Raw genomic sequence first — 13,093 nt, 5'->3', positions numbered from 1 at the left:
TACTTTCGCAACACGAAACTTAAATCGCAACGCGAAACCAAATCGCAACGCGAAATGAAAATCGCAACGAAAGAATCGCAACGCGAAACCAAAATCGCAACGACAAGATCGCAACGCGAAACCAAATCGCATTGCGATTTCATTTCGCGTTGCGATTCTTTCGTTGCGATTTTCATTTCGCATTGCGATTCTGTCGTTGCGATTTTCATTTCGCGTTGCGATTTTGGTTTCGCGTTGCGATTTTAAGTTTCGTGTTGCGAAAGTAAACTATTTCTTCTTCTGCAAATTGAAACTTGAATGGATTGCATTACTTCAACCAATAGACAAATCAAAGACAAATACTAACTTCAGGGTATTAGTTTGAAACATATTTTTCTTTGTTATCTGATGCATTTTGTGAACTATGATAGAATAATGACTTGGGTGAATACAATGCAAGTTTGAAACATATTTGTCTTTGTTTTCACTGTTTAAATATCATGTCTGTTTATTTACTGATTTTTGTATTTAATTATTTAGCGGCCCGATAGAGTGGATGCTTTACGTCGGTTATGCTTGCACGACGGAGTTCACGCATCAGACAGCGTGCACGTGCTATTAAGTCTCCGTACACCCCAATAGTGCGAAGACACCGCAAGAAGAAGCCCGACTCGCCTGTCATCCCTCAAGAGTCCACTCCTATCGTTGAAGAGGCCCCCCATATCATTCCTCGAGAGTCCCCTCCCACCGTTCAAGAGGCAACTGTCATCGTTGAAGAGGTCCCTCCCACCATTCCAGAGCCCGATTCACATGGGGTAATATATCGAAGTATTGAGAAACCCCCACCGTTCCGGACATGATGAGAGTTGGCTCTCGTATGAGTTACCGGCCAGTACCATACCGGTATCTGAAGAGGAGAGGGAACAACTACCGGACACAATTTTGGATAACACCCTTTGGGCTAAGACCGCAGTTGATTTTTATCTACATGAGCGGAGCAAGGGGTGTTTCACTGACATATGCAAGCTCACCGATGATATCTTTTGTTGCTTGAACGGCCTTGGTGGGGCGTATTATTAGGGGTCGAAGACAATGGCTATTTCGATGGGGGGGTAAGTCTTATATTTTTCTTATATTTCAATTTGATTAATTTTTTTTTTAAATTTATGTAAGTCACTATATATGTCTTTTTTTGTAAAACAGCATATCGATGGGTGACACGTCTAATAATAAGAAAACTTAAGAAAAATAAAAATATACGATATACAATAATGCCGACGTCTTTTCACGCCGTTCACTTGAAGAATGCACGAGATGAATCATTTGATTTGGGCAATGGACAAGCTAAACTTTATCCTGCATGGTGGGAGGTCGATAAGGTTAGTATTTATTTTAGATTGAGTTTAAAGGTTTTATGAAATAAGTGCGCAAATGAATGAATTATTACTTATGATTGCAGGTGTTTATCCCTGTTTTGGAACGTAAACATTGGATTCTCGTCGAGCTTCAGCTCCCATCCCTTAAGACAATAGTGTATGACAGCATGATAAATTACATATCATTGGCTGATTTAAGAGATGTTATTAAGGATGGAGCTCTCATTTGGCTAAATTCTTGGATGCGATCAATTATTGGACTCGTTCTGGAAACAAGAAGCCAAAGAAGCTCAATATTACAGTTATTAGAGACGAGACCGCGCCACAACAAACGAGCGGAGCCAGAGGAGATTGTGGTCCTCTCGTATGCTTGGCGTTGGAGCGTTTGACGACGGGAAGCATCAAGTATCTACCTCCCACCGATAGAGATAAAAGCTGCAGTAGGCTTGTGGTTTCGGCATTATATGGCTAAATCGATATATACGAGACGCTGCCTACCTGCATCCGCGTTATAAAAATGTCCATAAACAATTGGTAAGTTTTATACTTATAAATGAAAATGTTTGGTTAAGTAATTAGAATTCAATAATTTGCGTAGAAAGTGTTGTTTGAACAAATGTTTGGTTTCTGCAGGTTAATCTCAGAAGTGAACTGCGTGAAAATGATGTCGAGCTGCAAAAGTTGATTCAATAGTTTAATTGATTGTTTTTTGATTGTTTAATTGATTTGTAAAGTTGATTCAATTTTTGATTGTTTAATTGATTTGTAAAAGATGATTTGTAAAAGTTGATTTGTGTAATTGATGCGAACATAATTCTTATTTGTGCTTGTTTAATTGATTGAAATGTAATGGTTGATTTTGTTGATTTCAATATGCATTATGTTGAAGGCAAAAATGACTATCGCAATGCGAAATGAAAATCGCAATGCGAAATGAAAATCGCAACGAGAGAATCGCAATGCGAAATGAAAATCGCAATGCGGAAATGAAAATCGCAATGCGTTTATAATTTCGCATTGCGATCATCTCGTTGCGATTTTCATTTCGCATTGCGATTTTCATTTCGCATTGCGATTCTTTCGTTGCGATTTTCATTTCGCATTGCGATTTTCATTTCGCATTGCGATTTTCATTTCGTATTGCGATTTTAATTTCGCATTGCGATTTTCATTTCGCATTGCGATTTCTCGTTGCGATTTTCATTTCGCATTGCGATTTTCATTTCGCATTGCGATTCTCTCGTTGCGATTTTCATTTCGCATTGCGATTTTTCATTTCGCATTGCGATTCTCTCGTTGCGATTTTCATTTCCGCATTGCGATTTTCATGTTGGGATTTTCATTTCGCGTTGCGATTGTATTTTCCGTGTTGCGATAGTCAATGCATGCCTAATAGTGATAACAACTGAATAACAAGAGTTGGTTAAGTCAAAATGGTTGGCCTGAGTCATTAATTCAACTGAAATGTTAAAAGTTCACACATAAAATCCACATAATAACGTTTGCATATGAGCTTTTGATGGCAACGTTTACATAATACACATAAAATGTTAAATGTTAAAACGTTTACATAATACAACTGAATAACAACGTTTACATAATACAAAGTTCACACCATATGAGCTTTGGATTTTGATGAGGATCCATATTTTGGTAGAGGAAAAGATGATTTTGATGGCACTGGTGATCCACATGTCAACCTTGTATGACCACTTTCCTTGCACCGACTACATGTCGATCTCTTCTTCTCTTCACCCTTAGACGGTATACGATCGTGACTTTTGGTCGGCCAGGTAGCCTTCTGTCCATGGCTGGTGGCAAAACTGTTTGTAAGTCATCTGGTATGTCCCACTCAGAAGGATGTGGAATAGGGTAGACAATCTCGGCATAAGTCTGTCGATAAACTTCTGTAGTGTAGCAATCCATAGCGTATGCGCTTGAATCATCTTGGTTTAAATGAAGAGCAACTTTTATAACATGGCCACACGGATAACCAGATGTTTGCCATTTCATACAACTACACGTCTTTGCATTTAGATCGACTAGCCCATTTAAGTTATTATCCAGTACTTGAAACAAAGTGTTTGAACATGGTTCAACTCTCCATGACGTTGACTTCACACACGTTTCGTTATCTTTTTTTCAGTCCATGGTGTAACACGATGTTCCAATGTTCCTGTAAATTTAAATAAACAATACTTAGTAAAATATATAAATATGATAAGTTACGAATTCAAAGAAATAATACCTGCATGGTTTCTTTTCTTGTAGTACCACTGTTGAATAGAGGCTCGAAAAAACTCCATTAACATAGTAATGGGTAATTTCCGGGAATGACGACTTAGAGCGTTGATTGATTCTGCACTATTAGACGTCATGAAACCATATCTTGCTCCAAGTTGATGTACTCTTGACCATCTTTCAAACCCGACATCTTCTAGTGTTTGAGCACACTGAGGCAAAACACGTCTTAAACAATTTATATGCTTATTGAAATCCACTTCCCGATAAGCTTTTACAGCCTTCCATGTCCATTTGTGCTTTTTTATACCAGCAGACCTTGATTTTAGATTTCTATACAAATGAACACCACAAAGTCCATGAAAAGCATCTGGGAAACACCTTCTAACAGCGTTGTCAATTGAGTTTGCCCTATCGGATATGATTGTCAGATTGCTAATAGGACCTATGCAATCCCTAAGATCCCCATAAACCATGTCCATGAATCAGAGGTTTCAGATTTGCCAACCCCGTAAGCTATTGGCAATATCCCATTGTTAGCATCCATGGCTACTGCTAATAAGTTTACTCCAAGGTATCGACCTTTCAAATGTGCTCCGTCAACTATAATAACTGGCGCATGCAGTAATAACGAACGAATCTAAAATAATATACACAAAATATAATCATTTAAATGTGAAATGCATGTAACTAACAAAAATGAGTCAACAAAATTATATTGATTTACTAACCGTAGCACCAATGGCGATAAACAGCAACTCAAAGCGTCCATCTCTATCTGTTTTGATATGAGTTACCGACCCAGGATTTTTCAGCTTTAAATTGTGACAATAAGCCGGCAGTTGGGCAAACGATGCTTCTGGCGACCCCCTCAACAATTCCAAGGCATACATTTGGCTCTCCAAGCTTGAGAATATGATATACTAATCTTGAACCGAGCATTCATGTCAGTCATAATTTCATGTCCCCGATATACCCTGCCATTCAAAAACATTAACTCAGCCAGAAACCACCCAACACCTTTTTGTTTGCCTGTCTATGGTGAGGAAAAACTTGGGTTCTTGAACATGTATGTTTATCAATAAAGTCCTAACTTGAAACATTTTGCAATCTTTTATTCTCTTTGCAATCATACGCCACGTACAGTTTTTGTCAATCATACACCTTGTTTCGAAACGATCTTTGCTTGATTTGTTAACTTTTAGTTGATAGCCATCTTCCACACATTTCGTATATAAAGCTATCTTCAAGTCTTCCTTTGTATCAAAACAATCATCTTTCTTGATACGAATAACTTTTGTGTAACAATCACTGCTTTCTTTATCAACTCTTCTTCCGGTATCTGAAGTAATTCTGGCATATTCCAGTTATACGCCCGTGGCATTTTCTTTTCTTCGGGGACTTTTTCTTCTTCTTTTTCTTCTTCAGATTATATGAATTACAGAATGGATGTTCAACATGTTCATTCACAGTCGTAACTTCCTCCTCATTATCATCAACATTACATTCTTCGGCAACGGCTGTTTCATCATCAAAATTCGGGTATTGACCAATATCAATATCATTACACGCATGGTCTGTTTCTTCTTCTGAAACATCATCAAAATCCGTGTATTGACCAATATCAAAGTCCGGATATTGACCAGACCAAATTTCGAATACTGACTAGTACTCACAATTTTTTCTGTTGGCTCATCATCGTCTAACTGGTCAATACGAAAACCGGAATTTGGTGCTGAAAGTTGATTGGGATTTGGATTAGAGAAAGGTTGTGGGTTTTGAGAAAAACTTAGTTGATTACTACCCGCTACTGACCCAACAATACTACTTCTAGGTTCAACAACATACAATGTAACATCATCTTGTGAAACACTAATGTAAGCAATGAATCGTTCAACATCTTCATTGTCGGTTAACAAATAACTTTACCATTTCTCTGATAAGATAGCCTAAATCCACTTAGGGCTCTAAATTCAATTTATTTGAAACACGTAGCATTAGAGTTTCATAAGTTAACTTTTGTAAAGACAATTTTAGTTGAAGATTTATGGGTAAAGGCATATATTGTAAAACACCATTAACATTATCCCATGACCCTCCAAAACACAAATCTATCCAAACATGATCAACATTAGATGATTTCATGGTTGTAACTAAACAAACGAGATGCGAAACTAAGACCTGTTGCCGGATGGGGAAGGATGTCGTTGGATATAGGAACGGATGTCGAGAGAGAGTGATAGATGGAGATGGAATGAGTTGCGATTTAGGGATTTAGTTTATGATTTCAGTGTTATATACCCAAAATTTCAGTGTTGTGATTTACAGATTCTCGTTGCGATTTACGGATTATCGTTGCGATTTACAGATTCTCGTTGCGATTTACGGATTATCGTTGCGATTTACGGATACGCGTTGCGATTTACGGATTATCGTTGCGATTTACGGATACGCGTTGCGATTTACGGATACGCATTGCGATTTACGGATACGCGTTGCGATTTACGGATACACGTTGCGGTTTACGGATACGCGTTGCGATTTACGGATACGCGTTGCGATATACGGATACGCATTGCGATTTACCCATACGCGTTGCGATTTACGGATACACGTTGCGATTTACGGATACGCGTTGCGATTTATGTGTTCGCGTTGCGATTTTCATATTCGCGTTGCGATTATGGAAAATCGCAATGCGAATTTGTACTATCGCATCGCGATTTTCAAGAATCGCGTTGCGATTCTGGAAACTGATTTGCGATTCTGGGGATCGCGTTGCGATTTTTATTTCGCGTTGCGATTTTGTTGGTCATTTTGGCAAATCCAAAAAAAGTTGGTTAAAATCGTATATTATAACTTTTTTTTGGTCACTGAGGCGATTTTCTCTTTTAAATATCTATTTTGATAGATCGATCAGTCTTTTGAATTGTTTTCAATCCAAGATGTTTAAGAATTTTAGGAAAGGAGGACAACGGAAGCATTATAAAACGGACGTACCGGATGCACCCGTAAATGGATCCGGTGCACTCGGATCGGGTCAATTGCCGAGTCCCCGTGACCCTCTATCAAGCCTCCCTCCGATGACGAAGGTGGAACCACTGCCGTTATTCAAAGACGTCTCCAAATCAGAAAAGCAGACTTTGTTCTTACGAAAATTACAGATTTGTTGCTTCCAATTCGATTTCACGGACTCCTTGAAATCGGTACGGCAGAAGGAGATCAAGCGACAAACATTGTTGGAACTCGTCGATTTCATCCAGTCCGGAACGGGCAAGATCGCGGATGTGTGTCTCGGAGAGATGATCAAGATGGTGAGAATCAACATTTTCCGATCCCTTCCGCCGGGGTATCACGAGGCCACAGCACCGGAAGGTGGGGACCCCGAAGACGAAGAAAACTATTCGGAACCCGCATGGCAGCATTTACAGATCGTTTACGAGCTCCTCTTGAGGTACGTAGTCTCCTCCGATACAGAAACCAGATCTGCCAAGCGATACATTGATCATACATTCGTTTTAAAGCTGCTTGATCTGTTTGATTCTGAAGATTCAAGGGAAAGAGAGTATATAAAAATGGTTCTCCACCGGATTTATGGTAAATTCGTGGTGCATCGTCCGTGTATTAGGAAAGGCATAAACAACATATTCTATAGGTTCATATATGAAACCGAGAGGCACTGCGGCGTTGGCGAGCTTCTCGAGATCCTCGGAAGTATAATCAATGGCTTCACGGTGCCGATCAAAGAAGAATATAAACTGTTCCTTACGAGATCATTGATCCCTTTGCATAAGCTGAAACAGCTCTCTCTGTATCATCAGCAGTTAGCTTATTGTATCGTCCAATTTGTTGATAAGGATTATAAGCTGGCTGATGTAGTCGTTAGAGGGTTGTTGAAGTATTGGCCTTTGGTTAATTGCCAAAAGGAAGTTCTCTTCCTCGGTGAAGTCGAGGAAGTTCTCGAAGCGATGCAGGCCGCTGAGTTCCAGCGATGTATGGTTCCTCTCTTCCGACGGGTTGCACGTTGTGTTAATAGCCCCAATTTTCAGGTAACTTTGAAGGAATTTTGTTCTTTGTAGATATGTTTAAAGGTGAGTATTAGATGGAATCAGTCCAGTTAAAAAAGTTCGAGTTACTTAAGTTGATAAGTCTTATTTTATAATTTAAATTTTAGTTGAAATATTTTAGAATCAATTTATGAAATTCGAGCCGAGTTATTCAAGTTTTTATTTAAAATTTAATTATAAATATTTATAATGTTATAGTACTAATTGATTTCAAATTAAACAATTTTCTATAAAAATATATCATGTAGGTACATATATATTTTTCATATGCATATCTTGAAAATTAATCCATTAATTATTAAAAAAATTTGTGTTATTTGAATTTTGTTTTATAACTTATACTTTATTTAAAATCTTTTTGAGCCGAATCGAATTTATAAAATTATGAATTAAATCAAATATTGTAACATTGAGTCGAAAATTTTAATTTTTTTCTTGTCGAATCTAATTTTGTTTTCCTCCAGCTATGCTTGTTTGAATGTGGTCCTAGGTCAGGGTTTTGTGTTGCAGGTCGCGGAACGAGCACTTTTCTTTTGGAACAGCGAGCACATCGTGGACTTAATCTCGCAGAACCGGAAGGTGGTGTTGCCGATCATGTTCGAGGCGTTGGAGAAGAACATTAGAGGTCATTGGAATCCAGAAGTTCACGGGTTGACCGTCAATGTGAGGAAGATGTTCGTGGAAATGGACCCTGTGTTAGTCGACGAGTGCGAGAGACAGCTTGAAGAGAAAGCGGCCAGAGCCGACGAGTTGGAAGAGCAACGAGAAATGGCATGGAAGAATCTGGAGGAAGAGGCGGCAAAGAAAGGGGGAGGCTAAACGATTTGCAGTCGAGGCGGTTTCTGCTATTCCCTTCTCAATTTTGATGGTATGCTACGTTTTCTCGTTTTCAGATTTTTATATATATTTTAGTGTCGAAATTCGATCATCGAAGATGATCGGAGACAACAGCGGCGAATGTAATTAAGAATGTTTGGAATTTGTTAGTTACATGTTGCTAATCGAATGATCGTTGACTCTTGAGGAACAACTTGTATCTTTTTGTTGTTCTTCACAAATTAAATTTTATATATATATATATATATTTATTTATTTATTTGAGTATGAGTTTAAGGATATAATTTTTAATTTAAAGACTAAAAATCAACGGGCATTTATATTGCAAGTGTATATCATAACGTATGTTATTTTCATATTTTTTTTTGGAAGTATCCATGTTTATTATTTACATTTGACACATATTTAAAGAGTTTAAGAATACGATTCTCCACCAACAATCAGTTGTTCTGATGGGATGAGACACTAGGTCCTTCAAATAAGATAAGATGTTCGAATCCTGACGTTTGCAAATGGAGCTGCCCTCGCCTCTGCAGTACCCGATCTAGATTAGTCGGTCAATAAATCGGATACCAGTGATTAATTAAAAAAATTCGATTCTCCTTATAACTTAAGCTCATAAAAAATGTTAACTTTAAATTAGTTATTGTAATTGTTTAATTAAATGAAGAGTTTAAATTATTACATTTATTTTTAATTATTTTAAGGTCGATTCATTAAAGTTCGTATAAAAATTTCTTTATCTGATGAATACAAAACATCTATCCTATTTTTATTTTAAAAAAAAAAACTAATTTTCTTTTTAAAAATATTAAAATAAATCTCATCTAAGATAGTCGAGATCAACAACCATTACCAACCACTTTTATAACAAGTGTAGGCCAAAGAATGATCGGTGGTATAGAGAAAAAAGAAGAAGGACGCTACTATTACATTTTGATATTAAGAAAGACTAAACAATTGATAATGAGATGAAAGAGATTATCAAAATGAAATGAGCGATTTAATGAGAGAAAAAAAGACTAATGATAAAGTGAATTGGACAAAAAAGGGTGGTTGGTGGCAATTTTTTTAGCAAGGAGAAAGAGGTTGCTGAAAGAGGGAGGTTAAGTGTTTTTCATAATAATTTTATAGATTTTTTTAAAGAAAAAATAAATTTTTTTAAGGCTTTTTGTGAAAAAATGCAAATTTTAGAATTAAAAAAAACAAGAAATTTTAGATTTTTTTTAAAATATAAACATATTCGATAAGCCACAGTTTTTATTATAAAAACCAGGTGAGATAAGCCACAGTTTCCACAGCTTCTCTAATGAACTAATTTCCATCCATTTCTTATCATTATCTTAATTCCAATCAATAATTCGATCAAACCCCTGAGTTGTTTTCGTTTCAATCCTCAACTAAAACCAAAAGCATGTCGAAGAAAGGAGGAGCTTCGTTGCCAAAGGATGTTCCATGGCGTGCCTCAGCTGGAAAATCAATTCCTAGAATCCACCACTCCCCTATTCTTCGTCTACGTCAAACCCCTAATTCCAATTATGCCCTCGCCATCATGAAGGTCACCCCTTTATAATCAATTTTCTTTTCTTTTAAAAAGAAGAAGAAGAAGAAAATGAATTGATATTTTTGTTTTGATTTTTGCAGCACTCGGATCCTATAGGAAGTGGGTTAGCGACAGAGGCTATTGTGGAAGCAGCTGGACCCGAATGCATCGTCCCGGGCCAGATTACACCTATTAGATTACTTGGTCTTAAGGTATTTTTGTTTTCAATTCCTGTTGGGGAAAATATGATTCATGTTCCTTTTTTTTGGGGGATAATTTAGTGCCAATATGGGAGTTTTTTTTAATCAGTCTATTATCATAATCTATAACTAGTAGTATTAGTTGCTTAAGTACAATTAGACGGTCTTCTGGTTTGGAATTTTGATATGAAACATTTGAGGAAGTTTAACTTATTTTGCTCCATAAGTTATCTTATTCTACTATGAAAGGATTTATCTCGGGTTTGTGCAGATTTTGCATGTCTGTAGACCGTTTGAAGACCTCTCGTCAGCCGTTGCATTCGATTTTATCGAAACAAACTTGTTTCATGTTTGTATGTTGCGTTTGTAACCTTTGTTCCATGGTTCTCTGCCTCCGTCTACTTAACTTTGAGAGCCTCTAGTGATTAGGTCTTTCTAGATGTATCTATTTAACCATTTGATTAAAATTTTATTTTAAATTTTAACCTTCGGAAGAGCATAACAACGTATGATTTCAATGTTTGGTCTAATCGTTAATTTCTTTTGAAGGAATTTTCTGGAGTAATGCACAGTTTCACAGAAATACAACATAAACTCGAAAGATATACTTTGCCATTTCATCTTCAAAGTGAAACTTGGATACTGTTGCTTCCTTTGTCTTCCCAAAGCATCGTGTCTGTTTTAGTGATAGCTTCCTTTGCTTATGTCCGGGGTGTAAACCTTGCCTTCTACACACTTTTTGTTAATTTATTTCTTCTTTTCGGTATTTACAGGTGTGGCCAATTGAAGTTAACACAAAATTTTTGGAACCGGTCAGTAAAGAACTAAAGTTGCTTGGAAAGGTAAAAATCTGTATTTTCTGATTTTCTCCTCTTTCTAGCACACATGGAATGATCCACTTATTGTGTCACTTGCATTCGTAATAAGGAACTTTTGATGTTAATGACCATATTTTCAGGGTAGTTGCATTTGCAATTTGAAATTAGTCAACATAATTAAGAAAAGCTTTTAAGCATCGAGGTGGATACGTTTGTGATGAGTAGAAACCTATTATTTTGTGGCCTTGTGTCAAGTAGAAATCTGTAACTTTTTTATGTTCTCCTCTTTCTAGCACATATGGAATGTTCCACTTATCGTGTTGCTTGCATCCGTAATAAGGAACTTTTGATGTTAATCACCATATTTTCAGGGTAGTTGCATTTGCAATTTGAAATGAGTCAACATATTTGTAGCCAATAGGTCCATGGCATTCATATAGCCTTTTGTGAGGTTGATCAGATGGAAATGGGGTTGTTCTAGTTTATCATGCTGTACAGATGGAAATGGATTTCTACCACAGATATCTATCCATATGTTGAACACAAGCACTAGACATGGGTACTTTAAGAAAAATGAAAAGTCCGAGCAACATAGGTCCAGAGCCTTCAAACGATCGGTCAAAAAGACTATCGATGTAAAGTATGTGCATCTGATAATATGTCATGATTCATTTGGTTACTTGATACTGTTATTGCAGTTCATGGATGATGCCGTCAACCTCATGAATAAGTCGTTTATAGATCGCTAGCGGCTTGATAAGCTATTGAAAGGAGGAGGAGCTAAAAGGGCTTACAGGCGGGATTTCGGATTTTTGTTGCAATGAAGACGTTGCAGCACATAGACCAAAGAGTGACCTACTGTTTTTGCTATTTTCTTTATTTTAATAATTTTCTGCCCGTACACATGAAATAGTCTGTCACGATCAATACATTGGATGATAACATTGAGGCTTTTATGAGTCTCCTTCGCCAATTCGAACCGCATAACACTTTAGTTTTAATATAAGGCAAATTTTTTTTTTTTTAAATTAAAAAAGGAACTAAATTGATCAAACAAGAATCATGGCATTCAAATTCAAATTATCTATCACTTTCAATCAAAGTCAAATTAAATAATCCTATTTCAAATGATTAATTTAAAATGATAGTCACGGTTCGGGGATCAACTACAAAGCAAAGTACAAGCAACAAACTTACAAGGTCAGTCAGCTGTGAGGGTATAGCAACGAGTAGACCAGCTGCTTCTATTTGCCAATCTGCACAGAATTCCTAAGCAAAAATCATAACCAATGAAACAGTCACTGAGAACTTTTTATTTAGAAGAACATTTGATGCAAGCAGTAGGAAAAACGGTAAAAAAATGCCCTTGTTACCCAAAGTGGTTTGTCCAACTACATGCATGCTCTTTTTTTTTTAAGTTATTTCACATCTTTGGAGGAGGATCATACCCCTTTTTCCACTTCCATATATGTGTCAAACAAACACCAGTACTTTGGGGAAAACCAAGTGTATAAAGTAACATAGAGAAGCACCATAAATTTATGATAAAATAGAATATGTGCGTGTGTAATCCATCAATAGAATTATTAGGGAAACTAGGGTAGAGGCTATGCATCATTCATTTCTGATTTCTACTCAATGAGTTGTTGTGAAGTAGCTTCGGAATATAAGTGCAAATTCGATTTGAAGGTTTAATTATGTTTTTTTTTTTCCACTGTAGGCACTGGTTGATCTTGATCATGGCTTGAACTGAAGTTAGTCCATATGCTTGTAAAATTATTATCATTTCATCTAGCTGCAGTTACTCAGATGACTTTGGAAATCAAAGTTTACCCTTTTCTTACATAAAGAAATTACTGCGCAACTCTTAACTTTGTTTTGATGTTTCATCACTTAAACAGTAATTGTAAATATAGTGCTCCATAATTGTGACCATGCTGAGAGTATCCTCCATAGAATCCAACGTTTACTTGACAAGTCTCCCCCTATCATTTTCTTAGACAAGAAATTAGAGCGTAGAAAGTGGTGGGAA

At 36.7% G+C, this 13,093-nt stretch overlaps 2 protein-coding genes across 2 annotated transcripts; both read left to right on the top strand.

Moving 5' to 3' along the window:
* The first annotated feature begins 6,541 nt into the window (after positions 1–6,541).
* LOC120158070 (serine/threonine protein phosphatase 2A 57 kDa regulatory subunit B' beta isoform-like) lies at positions 6,542–8,482 on the top strand. The gene is made up of 2 exons (XM_039169003.1): positions 6,542–7,645; positions 8,174–8,482. The coding sequence occupies exons 1-2, from the start codon at positions 6,542–6,544 to the stop codon at positions 8,480–8,482; spliced, it is 1,413 nt and encodes a 470-aa protein (XP_039024934.1).
* A 1,289-nt stretch (positions 8,483–9,771) lies between these two features.
* LOC120158041 lies at positions 9,772–11,900 on the top strand. Its single transcript, XM_039168982.1, has 4 exons — positions 9,772–10,058; positions 10,145–10,255; positions 11,017–11,085; positions 11,760–11,900. Exons 1-4 carry the CDS (start codon positions 9,915–9,917, stop codon positions 11,808–11,810), a joined length of 375 nt encoding a protein of 124 aa, XP_039024913.1. The 5' UTR covers positions 9,772–9,914; the 3' UTR covers positions 11,811–11,900.
* The last annotated feature ends 1,193 nt before the right edge of the window (positions 11,901–13,093 follow it).

Source organism: Hibiscus syriacus, unplaced genomic scaffold (genome assembly GCF_006381635.1).
Source record: "Hibiscus syriacus cultivar Baekdansim isolate YM2019G1 unplaced genomic scaffold, ASM638163v2 tig00111303_pilon, whole genome shotgun sequence".
Taxonomy (NCBI): Eukaryota; Viridiplantae; Streptophyta; class Magnoliopsida; order Malvales; family Malvaceae; genus Hibiscus; species Hibiscus syriacus.
This window is presented reverse-complemented; position numbering and strand designations above follow the sequence as displayed.